This window comes from Lonchura striata, chromosome 4 (genome assembly GCF_050655825.1).
Source record: "Lonchura striata isolate lonStrDom1 chromosome 4, ASM5065582v1, whole genome shotgun sequence".
Taxonomy (NCBI): domain Eukaryota; kingdom Metazoa; phylum Chordata; class Aves; order Passeriformes; family Estrildidae; genus Lonchura; species Lonchura striata.
In genome coordinates this window covers 31411556-31425000 of record NC_140706.1, presented here as the reverse complement: position 1 = coordinate 31425000, position 13445 = coordinate 31411556, and the positions used below count along the sequence as shown (strand labels likewise).

At 35.1% G+C, this 13445-nt stretch overlaps 1 protein-coding gene across 3 annotated transcripts in view; it reads left to right on the top strand.

The window, feature by feature from the left end:
• The window catches only part of FAM149A (family with sequence similarity 149 member A), a 17532-nt gene extending 4489 nt beyond the window's left edge, over nucleotides 1–13043 (top strand). For 2 of the 3 annotated variants that reach the window (XM_085578703.1, XM_085578704.1), the window contains 13 exons: nucleotides 796–906; nucleotides 1837–1969; nucleotides 3494–3636; nucleotides 4397–4522; nucleotides 4697–4873; nucleotides 6721–6911; nucleotides 8381–8535; nucleotides 9678–9781; nucleotides 9987–10205; nucleotides 10515–10629; nucleotides 11310–11438; nucleotides 11814–11895; nucleotides 12732–13043. In XM_085578703.1, coding sequence (XP_085434829.1) covers nucleotides 796–906; nucleotides 1837–1969; nucleotides 3494–3636; nucleotides 4397–4522; nucleotides 4697–4873; nucleotides 6721–6911; nucleotides 8381–8535; nucleotides 9678–9781; nucleotides 9987–10205; nucleotides 10515–10629; nucleotides 11310–11438; nucleotides 11814–11895; nucleotides 12732–12805 — 1759 coding nt within the window. In that variant the 3' untranslated portion in view covers nucleotides 12806–13043. Of the gene's footprint in view, nucleotides 1–795; nucleotides 907–1836; nucleotides 1970–3493; nucleotides 3637–4396; nucleotides 4523–4696; nucleotides 4874–6720; nucleotides 6912–8380; nucleotides 8536–9677; nucleotides 9782–9986; nucleotides 10206–10514; nucleotides 10630–11309; nucleotides 11451–11813; nucleotides 11896–12731 lie in introns of all 3 variants that reach the window. The other variant, XM_085578702.1, reaches the window with a different exon arrangement.
• Nucleotides 13044–13445: the final 402 nt, after the last annotated feature.

Here is a 13445-nt window from a genome sequence, read left to right as displayed (position 1 = left end):
GAAAGATAATTATCGGAAAGGATAGAAAGAAGACAAAGCAATCCTAACAGCTGCAGGGCCAATCTACTGTTCTTGTCTAAAGAAATAAAGAAAATTCTTGGAACTGTGAGCTGTTTTCTTATAGTTACTCATTCACAAATCTACTTTGATGCAATCATGCTGCTGTGAGACTTTTATGGCATGAAAATAGGTGAAGCAATCAGTTGTTGTAAATGTTTCCAAGAAACTCACATATGTGTATGTTCTGAAGAGATGGGTTTAGCCTATTAATGACCCAACTTCATGCATCGAATGTAATATGAACATAATTATGAACAGTTGTGTAATTAGAAACAGTTTCCATCTAAGAAAACAAACAAACAAACAAACCAAACAAAAAGCCCTACCCTCCCAAACAAAGGAAAAAACATTCCTTCATTAACGTGCTGTATGGGCAATTACTGGTTTGTGCGTTTGCTCTGTTGTTGCAATAGTGAGGTGCTGCTTCATTTGTGTGTGCTTCTTGCAAGTTTTGAAGTGCAAAATCCAAGGAGGATGCCATGGAGTAAAGCAAGTCTCAAAGTAAAAGTACATGTTTTTTAAATATACCTTTGTAAGTAAGGCAAATAAAAGTTATTTTAAAACAAAGTCGTTTGTTTCAAGCAAATGCTTGTATTGATGCATAGGCCTGAAAAATGGAAAAATTCAACAGAGTAGTTGTCTTCCTCCTCCTTTCTCCTGCCCTCCTCACCCCCGCTTCCAGTGGAGATGTGAATTTATTTTAAATTATGGAATGTTATGTTTCTGTGTTTATAGGAAGGGACTGTCCAGAGGTCCCCCAGAGCAGTGTCTCTCTGGAAAAAGTGGAGTATTTCTTCCATCAGTTTTTGCAAGAAATGTTCAAGAAGCCATTGACAATTATACCTGGTATACATGTACTTCTTAAATAATACTTAATTAACTCACTTTTGACTTAGATATTTCCAGATTGGAGTTATTTTCACTAATCATTCTTTCAATAATTCTCATGGATAATACTATTGCACAATATAATGCAGTATACAAAATGACCTGACTTACTGTTTAAAGGGTTTGAACTTTATTTCTGGTTTGTGATACGGATTTAAGTATTTTAAGACCTATAGTAAAGGGTACTAATTAGATATGGAAGGGAAATCAGGCTTCATGATTAAATTGAAATCATGCTCACCAATGTTGCAGGTTAGTTAACTTTCAAGAAATTTTATTCCAGATGACACTGGTTAGGATTTGCCTGCACATCCAATTACTACTGCTCTCCCTGCATCCTGGGGTGGGTGGTAGCTGGAAGGGTCCAGCTAGAACTTTGCGGGCTTGAGTTGCTGTGGCTCAAATTTTAAAGTACACCAGATTTAGCAACATAAAAAACACTGCATAGAGACATGTAACTCGGTGCTATTTGAAACATCTGTAGAGATCTTGTGCTTAGTTTTGCAAAAGTTTTCTTTTGGTACCTTCTAATGTGAAAGCATTAAAGAAGCTTATATTATCTTTCATCTGTTTTTCATGTGATCACTAGCTGATGTGAAGAAACCAAAATAATTTGTTTGAGCTGGAAATATAGATACATGCATATTATTATATTCAAATACATACACACATATATATGCATATTTTAGAGTGCCATACAGTTGCAATGGTGTATATACATGCAAATAGAAGGAATTGACTTTAATGTAGTAAATAGTACTAATAGGTACTAATAGGAGCATACTTTAAAATATCTGCTTGCACCATTTACTTAATTAGTTTCTCTATTTTAAAGTTGTTTATACAGAAAATAATTCTGTTCTTCATTTTAATTTGTCTTCTTTTCAGTGAGACACTTTCATCACTTTCACCTAGTGGTTGTACAACACCCACGGAGTTGAATAATTCTTGGTCTGGAATAAACAGCTATACTACTAGTTTGTCTACTGAAAGAAGTTCGATTTACTCCTGGAGGGATGATGTATGTCACAGAAACTTTTACAGTACCCCTTTCTCTAAATATTGTAGAAAATATTTTTTTAACTGATGTTGGACATGCAGCACCTCATCCATAACAGCCTCATGAATAAGTGTATTAATTGAATATTTAGAAAATAGTTTTAGTTGCATGTTGGTATTGGTGCAGCTAATATGTAACAAAGGAAAATGAAATAAAATGATAAATGATGAAGTTGGGGAAAACAAAGCTGTTTTACTGAAGAAGGTAGGCTTAGGTTTCTGAGTCCAAGCGAATAATAAAACATGTCTTTTCAAACACCGCATTGTGCAGGCAATGTCTAAATTGAACTCTTCTCAGTGTTTTCAGTTATGAAGTACATGCATAAACATGCATAAAAATTTCCCAGTTTTGGTAAATATTTAGCTCTTACATTAGCTCCGTTATTTTTTGCAAATGTAACAGTAGGACTTCTCTCTGCATCAAAGACTGACCTCTAAAGCATACCTGGTGCAGGCTGGAAGTGTTAAATAAGTGTTGCAATTGCTGCCATTTTAATTTCAGAAAGCTTTCTGTGGCTGGTAGTGGTAGTTCTGCCACTCTTTTTGCATAATGCCCTAATCTTTAGGGTACTGACCCCATCTGTCACTGCCAGCCCTTCATGAGAAAGCCTGACTCTGGATATTATAGTAACCTGTGTGAGAGTTATTTTCTCATTCCTTTCCAGTATGATCCCTCCTGTACCCTGAAGTACTCTGAGGCATTCAGCTGGAAGTAAACAAGCATGATTTGGGCCTTGTTTTTAGTGTATCAGTTTTTATAGTGTATCAAAGTATCTAATGTAAGTGGCAAATGTCATTACAAACAGTGCCCAGCTGAGGAGCCCTCAGCCAAGTGCTTGTCTCCATATCACTGGATAAAATCAGGCATTTCTATACTATTTTCATTTGTTTCTGTGTTAACTTAGTCTTCAGTTGCACTGATTTGTAGGTTCAGTGAAGAAGTGTGGTAGGGCATTTGTCACACTGACAGCTGTATCCTAAGCCCTAGACTAGATCACACAGGCATAAGGTGCTCCCTCTTTACCCTCTTAGCTGTTGTACTTAGAAAGGAAAACAAAGAGTACTTCTTGAAAGAGCATGGTGCCCTGGGTGCCAGAGATGCAGTGTGTGTGCTTTACATTGGTACAGGGAACAACCTGGGAGTCCAAACCAAACAACTTATAACTGTGGTTTTTTTTGGTTTTTTTTTTTTATTATTATTATTATTTTTTTTAACATGGGCTAAATTCTAGGCAGCTGTATGTTATATTAATGTCAAAGAAATACAGTCTTTTTGCTAAATCAACTTGTTCCAGACAGCTATCTGGTTTTTTTTTTTTTTTTTTTTTTGCATTGTGGTATATAAACTGTGTCCAAAACATATAGTCTGAACATGCATTCTGACATGCTCAGCCAAGTTGATTCATGTTTTTCTGTTCTTTAAATATCACAGAAATTTTAGTATACATGCATATTTGCTAACAACTATTAACTTAATAATATATAGGAATTTGATAAAGCCAACACACAGAGAGTGCATCAGTTATTTTTGGAGATTGATGAAATGTTATTTGAAGGAAAAGTGACCTCCCAAACAGAGAACCTGAAGGCAGAATGTGCAGATTGGGTTGAACAATTTCCTCATATAAGGTAAGGAAATTCTTGCTAGTAGTAGTTTTAATCAGTTACCATTCTAATTTGAATTTTTGAGGTATCCTCTTATGGTTTGGGCATCAGCAACACTTGTACATTCAAATCTGTATCTCTGGGACTGAGCTGTGCCATAGCTGATCAGTAAATCTGGGCAGTGGTGCTTTAGCAACTGATGCCCTTTATTTTGATTAATAAAATTATTGCAGGCAAAGTTGCTCAGGAATTATTTTATAATTTAGTGTGTATTTATTAGAGTTGCTTTCACCTTTACTCTTTTCCTCTCTACATTAAGCATGTTGGAGTTTGTGCATTTTCTGAACTTTACCAGTAGCCTTAACTTCCCATGTAAACAGTTTTGATTAGCACTTTTACTCACATCGCTGGATACTGGAGTTAGATAAGTGAAGGCACAGCAGATGTTATTTGTCTTCTGCATCCATTTTTAAATGTATCTTACAGACTTTCTTAATAAGAAAGGCAGTGCGTTTACTTTTGACTGGCTTTAGAGCAATCTAACAAGTTTTACTATTTGCTCTTAAAATTTATCAACTAGAATCTCATCTTGTGTAAATCAGCTTAACTTTAATGGCTTAAATAATATGCAATATTAAGGTAATACACATGGCTTTGGCCCCTCAAAGCAGATGTAAGTTGTGCTTTTACATTGTCTACTGTTTGCAGGTTCTTGTATTCCAGATATTTGCATGTGGCTAAGATTTACATCTATGACACTGCTTGTTCTCTCCTTTTTATTCAGGGTTCTGGGAAAGCAACTCCTCGTGCCAAAGGATGAAGGCTTTCAGCATTTTCAAAGCAAAAATGATGCCCATGTAGATACTAAGTGTGTGCCTGGCCTCCTTGAATGTACTGGTCATACAAAGGAGTATGTTAATTTTTTTAAGTTTTTGTTTTGGTCTTCCCTCTTCAGAAACATGTATAAATATTACTTCTGTAATACTGAAACATGTATAATTAAAGTATAAAAAAAGGATAATTAAATATGCACTTTCTCATTTCTTTGAATGTTTAATTCTGATTTTCTTGATATTTTTTTCAGGCTCTGCATCTCAGGCTCTAAACTGATACCAACAGTATCTCCAATGCATACATCACTGGATTCAGGTTCCACTAGGATTTCTGCTTCAGATTCAGCTGTGTATTCCTTCCTGGAAGAAGAAATTTACGATGAAGATGGAAAAATAGAGGAATATCTTGCCTTTGACAACAAGGAGCTGTAAATAACAGATATATGTATTTTTGAAAAATGTAATGAAAAATTATCAATGAACTGAGTCAGGGTTCCTAAATGGTGTTTCTCTTCTTTAAGATACAGTTCTTTCTTTCCCTGTGTTCAGTAGCACAGTGATCAAAACACTCACTGGGCATGTGGAAGATTACCTATGTTGTCATTCTAGTGGTTTAAAGCTCACATCTCCCATTTCAGATGAATGTCTTAACCACTAGTTGTTTTGAGGTATTTGATGCATGGAGATACAATAAAATAAATATTTAATTTTGAGATGGGGTAGAATGAAGGAAGGCATCCCTTCTCCCCAAGTGAATGCCTTGAGCATCAGGTTGTTTAGTGTCATTACACTGTGCTGTCATTGTCTGCCCTGATGAGTCTTAAATTCTTTCTATGCCAAGTGTAACAGCTTTGTGAGGAGAGCTGCAGGTTACAGCCTGCATTTAGAGCACTCTTGTGATCAACAAGTCATTCAGTCATCTTCTTGAAAGTGCAGCCTAGATTTCCTGCGAGTGAGTTGAATTTTCCAGCAGCTAGGCTACTTGGGTGGATGAAAGATCATCATGTGCTGTTTTCTAAAAGACCTCTAAAAGGGGAAAGCTTTGGTAGGACTCATTGGGCACAAAGCACAGCTTTTTGTGCTAAGGCCTTATGCACACGCAGAACAAAGACATGGTTGTTCTGAAAACCTGAGGAACCTTTTAGAGACACTTTCAGTGTTCTTTTTGAAAGAGAAGGGTGGGATTGCTGCCTTTTAAGGAAGTGTTTAGGTTTAAGAATACTTTCAGTAGTTTTCTCTCTTTAATAAATAAGCAAACTTAATTTGGGAGGGAGACTTGTCTGAAGGTATGTTTCTCTCTTTTGTCTCCTTCATATGGTTATTGTTTCCTTCAGTTCTAAAATACCTTGTTCTCCATAACTAAAACGTTAGCTGTTATAAAGCCTGACAGGAGAATAGCTTGGTCATTTTGTGAGTTGGACCAATCAGCCACATCTTACATACAGTTAAGAATTATGCAGTGTGGCTTGAGGAAGAAGCGAAGAAGTGTCAAAGAGAAGAGAAACGGAGGTAGTAGAAACCAGTAGGAGTTTGGAAGCATCTTTTTGATCTCAAAAAAGCCCCCAAAACCCCCGCTCCTTAGAAAAAAATACAATGGTATAAAAAAAGAGAAAATAGTTAAAACTTTCATCCTGAGAGGGTGTATTAGAAGACCAAGTTAGGAGATGTTGCTAGAACATGTTTCCATAGAAACAGAAGAAACAGCAAAAAAAAAAAAAAAATTAAAAAGCATAAGTGTTCTTACTGTAGTGTATAGGAAGAAGGGATGTGTAAGGCTATGGGCTCTACTATTCTTGTCATACTGCAGAAATCCTTTAAAATTATTTCATCTTTGGTTAATGGTGGGAAATTGGAGATGTGTGCAGGTACACAGGGCATGCTGAGAAAGAAATTTTCATGTGAGAGTCCTCTTGACAAATATAACAGATGTTGTTGCCTATGTTACTGTAAAAAACATAGGATTTAGTCTCAAATGACTACGTGCCACATATAAAACCTTTTCCTAGACCTGTAGATCTTTCTGTTTTAATGCCCTGATGGGATTTAAAAAATTTTCAATGGCAAGCAAATGAAAGAGAAATCAGTATATATGTAATCAGTAGAAATGTATTTAATAGGTTCTCTTCCCTTAGGTGAATTTGAGTTTTAATTTTTTGCTTATCTCCAGCTGAATTCCTTTTTGTCCATATGTATGTTTCTCTATTGAGGGAGGGGGTGGGGTGGGGGGGGAAGTCAATTCCCATGGGAATTCTTTTGAATTTGTTTCCTTTACTAGTGAGGATGAGATTTGGGAACAAAAGAAAATGCATCTTTCTGAGAAGAGGTGTAAGCGTGGCATTCCCCCTGTTTCTCCCAATGCCTGTATCAAAGATGCTGTGGCTTCTGAAGTGTTTGATTATATCTGGAGCAATGTGATTGGAATATTGGAGGAGCTGATTAAAAAAAATTGGGAAAGTAGTATCCCAGGTATTTGATATTTTCATTTGAAAATATGGTATTTGTTGAATCTAGTTTAAAAAAGTCATCCTTCCCTATCTGCTTAAATTAATCCAATATTCCAGTGCTGTAGAACGGTAATATATGTAACGCCTTGCCATGAGAATGTGCACACCCACATGCACCTAAAATAAAACTTTCTTCCTAATTTTCAGGGAGTTTTGCATGAGAGGTGCAAAAAGAAAAATAGTGACTGAAATATACTGACTGAAATAGCTTCATTGTGAGAGAGCATGTTTAAAAAAAATATTAATCACTGGCTTGAAGATGTAAATTGATGCTGTTAGTCATCATTAGTTAGGGGATCACTGACAATATGATCTGGAACCTAGGAATCAGAGTCTCCTAGTCTTCATTGCTTAGGCCTTATTAGTAGAAAAAACCCTTGGGTAGTCAGAATGTTAAAGTAGACAGTCTTGCTGATGTGCAGGAGTTCAAGACTTCACTATAGGATGAAGAAGAGGTGATGCATGTAATTTTATTTTATGTTTCATATTCTAACAAACTAAAAGGAAAAGCTAGGGAAAACAAGTGGAAGTGAAAATCTATTTAGTGTGCATGTGTTTTCTTTGGAGGCTGAGCGAAATTTCAGGTTTTTCAATGTATTTTAAAAGGACAGAAGTAACAGAAGAATACCTGAGGGTGGGTCTTGGAAGTTACCTCTAATGTGAGGTACACTTGACCTCAAATATAAGAATACAAAAAAGTAAGAAATGGCAAAATTTCTCTGAATTCTTGCACCATCAGAAATTAATATTTCAGGATATACTGTAATTTAAAAGTTCTTTTGACAGTACAGGTGGATTGTTTAGCTCTCCATATTATAGTTTAGGGAAGATAATCTAGCAGTATTGTGATAGGTTTGTCCTTTTATATTTTTAAAGGTCATATAGCTAGTACTTAAACTAGGAAGGAAAAGAATTTGGGTTTATAATAGAAATAAGATGGTAGCATATACCCAAAATGAAACACTGTACAGCTGCTGTCAAATGAGGCTGGTATCAATAAGCTTTTAATTATATATAAATATAATTAAATAAATAAACACACACAGACACACACACACACACACACATATATATATATATATATATATATATATATATATATATGGTTGGTGGTTTTTTTACTACTTAAGAAGGAAAAGCTCTGGGTATTTTTAGACAGCATTTCAATACAATTAGTTGTATTTTCTTAAACAACCCGCTCCAAATCTACCTGTATAGATGAGTTTAGTATGTCAGTGTCAGAGAAAGCATAGACAAATGGAAATGCTTTCAAAAACCCATAATTTATATTAGATTTTTAATTAGCACAGAAGCATAAAGCTATGTGCAAGTCTTTATTTACTGTGTAGTATTGTTTGAACCCAAAGAAATGATGGCTGGTAAACATAGAAAATACTTCTTATTCCCTTTACTTTTCTTGCTGTTGTGCAGAATGTGACCAACAAATAGAAAAACTCAAAACTGTTACAGCAAAACTGCCACATTTGCCAGTCATTCATATTACAGCAGATGCTGGGACTACTACTCTTTCCAGAGGCTCTGAAGCACAAAATATATCTTTTGGGGCTCTTTCTGTTTCATCACAGGTAAGAATAAAACAAACCTTTCTGTCAAATGTTCTTTTTTTTGTTCCTTGGACACCTTTTTTTCAATTTTGGACAATCTTGATCAAAACTTGAAAAGGCACTTTTTCTTTATTTTCTCTTTTATTTTCTTTATACCAATTAGGGGTACTTAAAGTCATCTGATTTAAAAATAGGTTTAATTCAATGTTTGTTTTTTGTTTATTTATACTTGTTTTTTTTTTGGTGGTCCTTAAAGTTACAATTTATCACTAAGTTATTGCTGCCATTGATTGGCAAAGTCTTGGTTAAATTCTATTCTGTCCTTAAAAACTAATTCTGCTTTTATTGTGATCCAGAAATTTCTTCATGGTAGAACTAAGAAGACAAATTGGGATATGAAGTTGTAACTTGAAGTGCTTTTCTCACAACACTGCGACTTTCAGACTCTCCCATTGCTTCATGTTTTCATTGCCTCTTGTGAAAGGGGATTCTGCAGTACATCCACCAGCACACTGGCACTAGGCCTTACCTGTCTTTGTAGAAATTCATGTTTATATTGATAAAATGTCCTATTTTGTCCTGCTTGCTGTTTTCTCCCTCTGTTTTTTGATTTCTTGATTAATGTTTTGTACATTTTTTTTCCTTTTTCAGCCACTGTTTCTGTTTGGGTTTTTTTCCTCCTGTCTCTCACTACTGAGTTCAAGTGACTTAATTTTCTTCCACTGGCTCTTCTTCCATGCTCTTTAAACAGTGATATAAGGAACACATGAAAGATAGCATGGCAGTCTTGGTTCTCCCCATAGGTGTGCTTTGTTTTGAAGCAGTCCCAGCTGCCAGGAGAAATAAAATGCTTTGATAAATCATGCCCCATTGCTGAGGGAAAATGGAAAGTTTGAAGAATCAGACTCTGGCTTCAGCTGAAATTTATATTGTAAATCAAGTTGAAATTCAGTAACTACATTACACAAGTTGTGTTTATAAAATTCTGTTGAAGATAAGCAAAAGAAAAAAGCATTGTTGCCCTATCTACTCCTCAGAATTGTACTGAACCATCTTAAAAGAAACTTTTGTAAAAAACAAGTAAAATACCTCTTAACTATGTGCTTTTTGAGACCTTCCTTCTAAAAAAGTAAAGGTTAACACATAGTTGTTGCTTTTAATAGGTTTACCGTTTCTCCAGCAACTTCTGTAGTGATCTGAGTGGTGTGATGACAATTCAAGCAAAACCGCTCCAACAGAGGCATGCTGTCACAGCAGAAAAAACACAGTAGGTGACATTGACATTTTAAAAACATAATTCACATAATGTAAAAATGTCTTGCAATTAAAAAAAAACAAACTATAAAAAAGGCAGTGATCTTGTGTGATATTGTAATCACTGATAAGCTAGTAATTTGCAGAGGTAGAAATGATGCACTGTTAAAACCTTGTTTTTCTTGATCCTAATGCCTTCTTTCTTTCTCTTTCCCTAGGAATGAGCAAGAAGACAAACAGCATAGCAGTGCCTCCAGCACTCCAAATTCAGCACATGCTAGGTTGGGGAGAATTTCTGATAACAGTGTTCTCTCATCATCTCTGGCTCTGCTGACATCTTCTAGGAAAGTACCAAGGTTACCTGCTCTCACCTCTGACCAACCCTGCTCAGAAGTTCCTAATATGTACAATGATGAAATCCTTACAGGGACAAAATTGTGAGTTTTTCATTTTATTCTTTTCTTTTCTCAGAACTTTACTAAAATTTCACCACTGAAGGATTTTGCAAATTACCTGAGAAATAACCCACATTAATTGTAGAATTTAGAGGGAAAAAGAAAGCAAGCAGAGCCATGATTTTTTTAAGGAAAGCCATTTGTTTTACTTCTTTATTGCTGTATTAGATGCTGTTACTTTCTGTAGCAGAGCTTTATAAAGAAATGTACTACTTAATAATTTCATGCTACTTCAATAAAGAAGGCTGTAATGTGAATACTCCTAAAAGAGGAACCCTTAAAATTCTGTAGGGTTGGCAGCAGTTTATCTTTTGCTCGTGTGCCTGCAACCCGGAACAAGTTACCACCAATAAACTCTGAGCCTGTTGAACAACACATTTCAGTACCTCGAATGCAACAGAGCCCTGTAAGTTGTGTTCATTGTTTTACTGGTGAAGAACTTCAAGATATTTAGAATTAAATTATTCTGTGTCACTGGTTGAAATGAGTAATTTTACAGCTTGTGTTGGTTAGTATTTAATACATAGTTTTAACATGCTAATGTGTGTTATACTGGGATGCAATTACAATGCAAGAAAAGGCAGTTCAAAACCTTAGGCCATAGACAAATTATAGTGGAAAGACTTTTCTGACAACAGAAAAACTTGTTTAAAAAAAAAGCTAAAAAGAACCAACCAACAAAATAACAAGATAGTAACCTTGCTCTTCTATGCATCTGGATTTAAATAGCTCTTTTCAGTGTTTTATTCACTAATGTTAGTTTATAAGAATTTGAAAACTATGCTGACTGAAGTAGAAAATTATAACAACTGAAAAAAGCCAGAGGTTATATTGGTGAGTTTTGAGGGTTGGGGAAGTAATAAATCACCAGAATGAAAGTAAATTAGCATGTTGATATATTAATATGCCAACATAGAAAAAGTCTTGCATTTGTTTAAAAAACAGGCAAACACTTAAATTGATACTTTTGGTTATTGAAAACATATTTTTCTTATATTCCTGTGAACTTTTGTATGTCAACAGAAAAAAAATATTTTAACTTACTCAATTGCTGCATTCTCTTTATGCTCTTTTTAATTCTCTCAGCATCAAGAACAATATGCTCATAGCAGAGTGTCAAGTGCAGTAGCTGGCAGGACAGAGCAACAGCCACTCAGAGAAAGAACTCTTACTGTTGATCAATATTCAAGACCCAGCACAACTCATACATTCAGGGTATGTTACAGTGTAAGTGGAGACACGGAAAAAGGGAACAGGTTTTCTTTCACGCCTGCTGTTGTTTTACAGAAGGTCTCCTTTCAGAGTCTCTCCTGACTTCTGATGTACAGGGATTCCTGCTACCTGAGGGATCCCTGAGAAGAGAGGAGGATGCTAAAAGTCTTGGGGAGGGTGTGGGACTGTTGTATGAGAAAGAATTTTTTTCAGGTTTTGAGGGAGTGTGTGTGCTAGAAGTATGCAGTTTTAGTGCTGTTTTGGGCTTTGCACTTTGGTAGGATCCAGTCTGCTGGACTAAATCATAAAACCATAATCAAACCCTTTCTGTAGATAAGTGTATCTCACTAGCTAAGAGTATATATTTCCTTTTTACAGAGAGACACACCTCAGAAAAAGTCACTGACTCCTGTGGATTTTGTTAACCACAGAAGGACTGGTCAAGGATTTTTGATAACAGGTAGGCAAAGGAGAATGACTTGAGAGGTAAAAGGCCAGCAAAACCTATTAACCCATTATAGTGTCAGAAAGTATACTGCTTAGGGAGAGCCATCTCTGCATAAAAGAAAACCAGATTTTCTTAGTAGGATTTTTGAGTTCAGATTGAAGCTTCTTTTCACTTGTTCTGAGGGAATCCTAACTCTTATGGGTAGGAATCTTGTGAAGCTTCTTTTTCTTGTTATGACGTGGCAGGAAAAGAATTCCATCTAATCATCTCATCTTTTCTTTTTTCTTGGTATTTTGTCATATTTACAACTATAGCAAGAGAATGTAGTGCACAGGCTAGATATTTATGTAGCTGCTAGAGTAGTAACATGGGTGCATGTTTGGGAACTGTTCAGAACAAATTTTATTTTAGGTCTGAAGAAAAGGTAGATTTTATTTCTTCACACAAAAATTTTATTTTTGTGTGAAGAAAAAGTAGATTTGAAAATGTGCATTTTTAACAAAATTATAAAGCTCTCATTAAAAATTTCAGTATTGATTTGCAAGTCTGTCTTGAATTTACAAGCCCAAAAAGAGAGCAACCCTATGTAACTCATTTTGTTTCATTTTTACAATGAAGTTGACTAGCTGGTTCCTGGTGCATTTGAGTTCTTATAAGTAATCTTTACTTGTTTGGAAGTTCCTTAAGTTTAAATAATTATATCATTGACAAAATTATATAACAGGTGATGTAAGAATAAGGGCAGGTTAGCAAACATTGATCTGAGCACATTGGTGGAAGTAACTCATATATAATTTTGGAGTGTCTTTCAGAAACTACAACAATTAACAATGTTTTATATTTTCCAGGTACACAGAATTACTCCAGATCCTTTCAGAGAAATCCTCTAACCTCAAAGAAGAGATTTCAGATTGCTTCTTAACCTGTTTTAGGAAGAAACAGAAACCCTCTGCACTGATTGAAAGACTGAAGCACTAAATATGCCACTTAGTATCTTGTGTAACAAAGAATGTATGCATATGGTAGTGTCTGCTAAGCCTTGCAATCCTCAGGATGCCTGCATTACCTTCTTTTAAAATTATTTGACCAGAGCTTAGAGTAAAAATTATAGCAAAATTAAATAAACGGTTGAGGTATCTGCTCTGTTGGCAGTATCAAGAGACTGTGGCTGCACTTTCTTCTCAGGCATTCCTCCTTTTTATGGCTTTCCTTGGGAATATTTTTCTACCTATCAAATAAGATGCATTTAGAACATAAAAGTGCTGTTCCTACTTATTTTTGTTTCCTTAAAGATGTTCTAGTCTATCTAAATATTAGTCATATATAAAATTTAAACTTTTAAACAGAAGTTTGCAGTACTTCCTCTTTAACTGCTATGTTAACATTTCTTCATTTTTCAGTCTGTCTGCTTATTATTATATTATTATATTTTATCTCTTAAAAGTATCTGTACCAGCCTTTTATTCTTTCTTTAATTCTTTTGAAATCTCATTTTTTGCTGTTCTAATCATCAGTAACTGTGGGAACTGCTGGGATAAACTTGTTTATAGCAAGTAATGTTT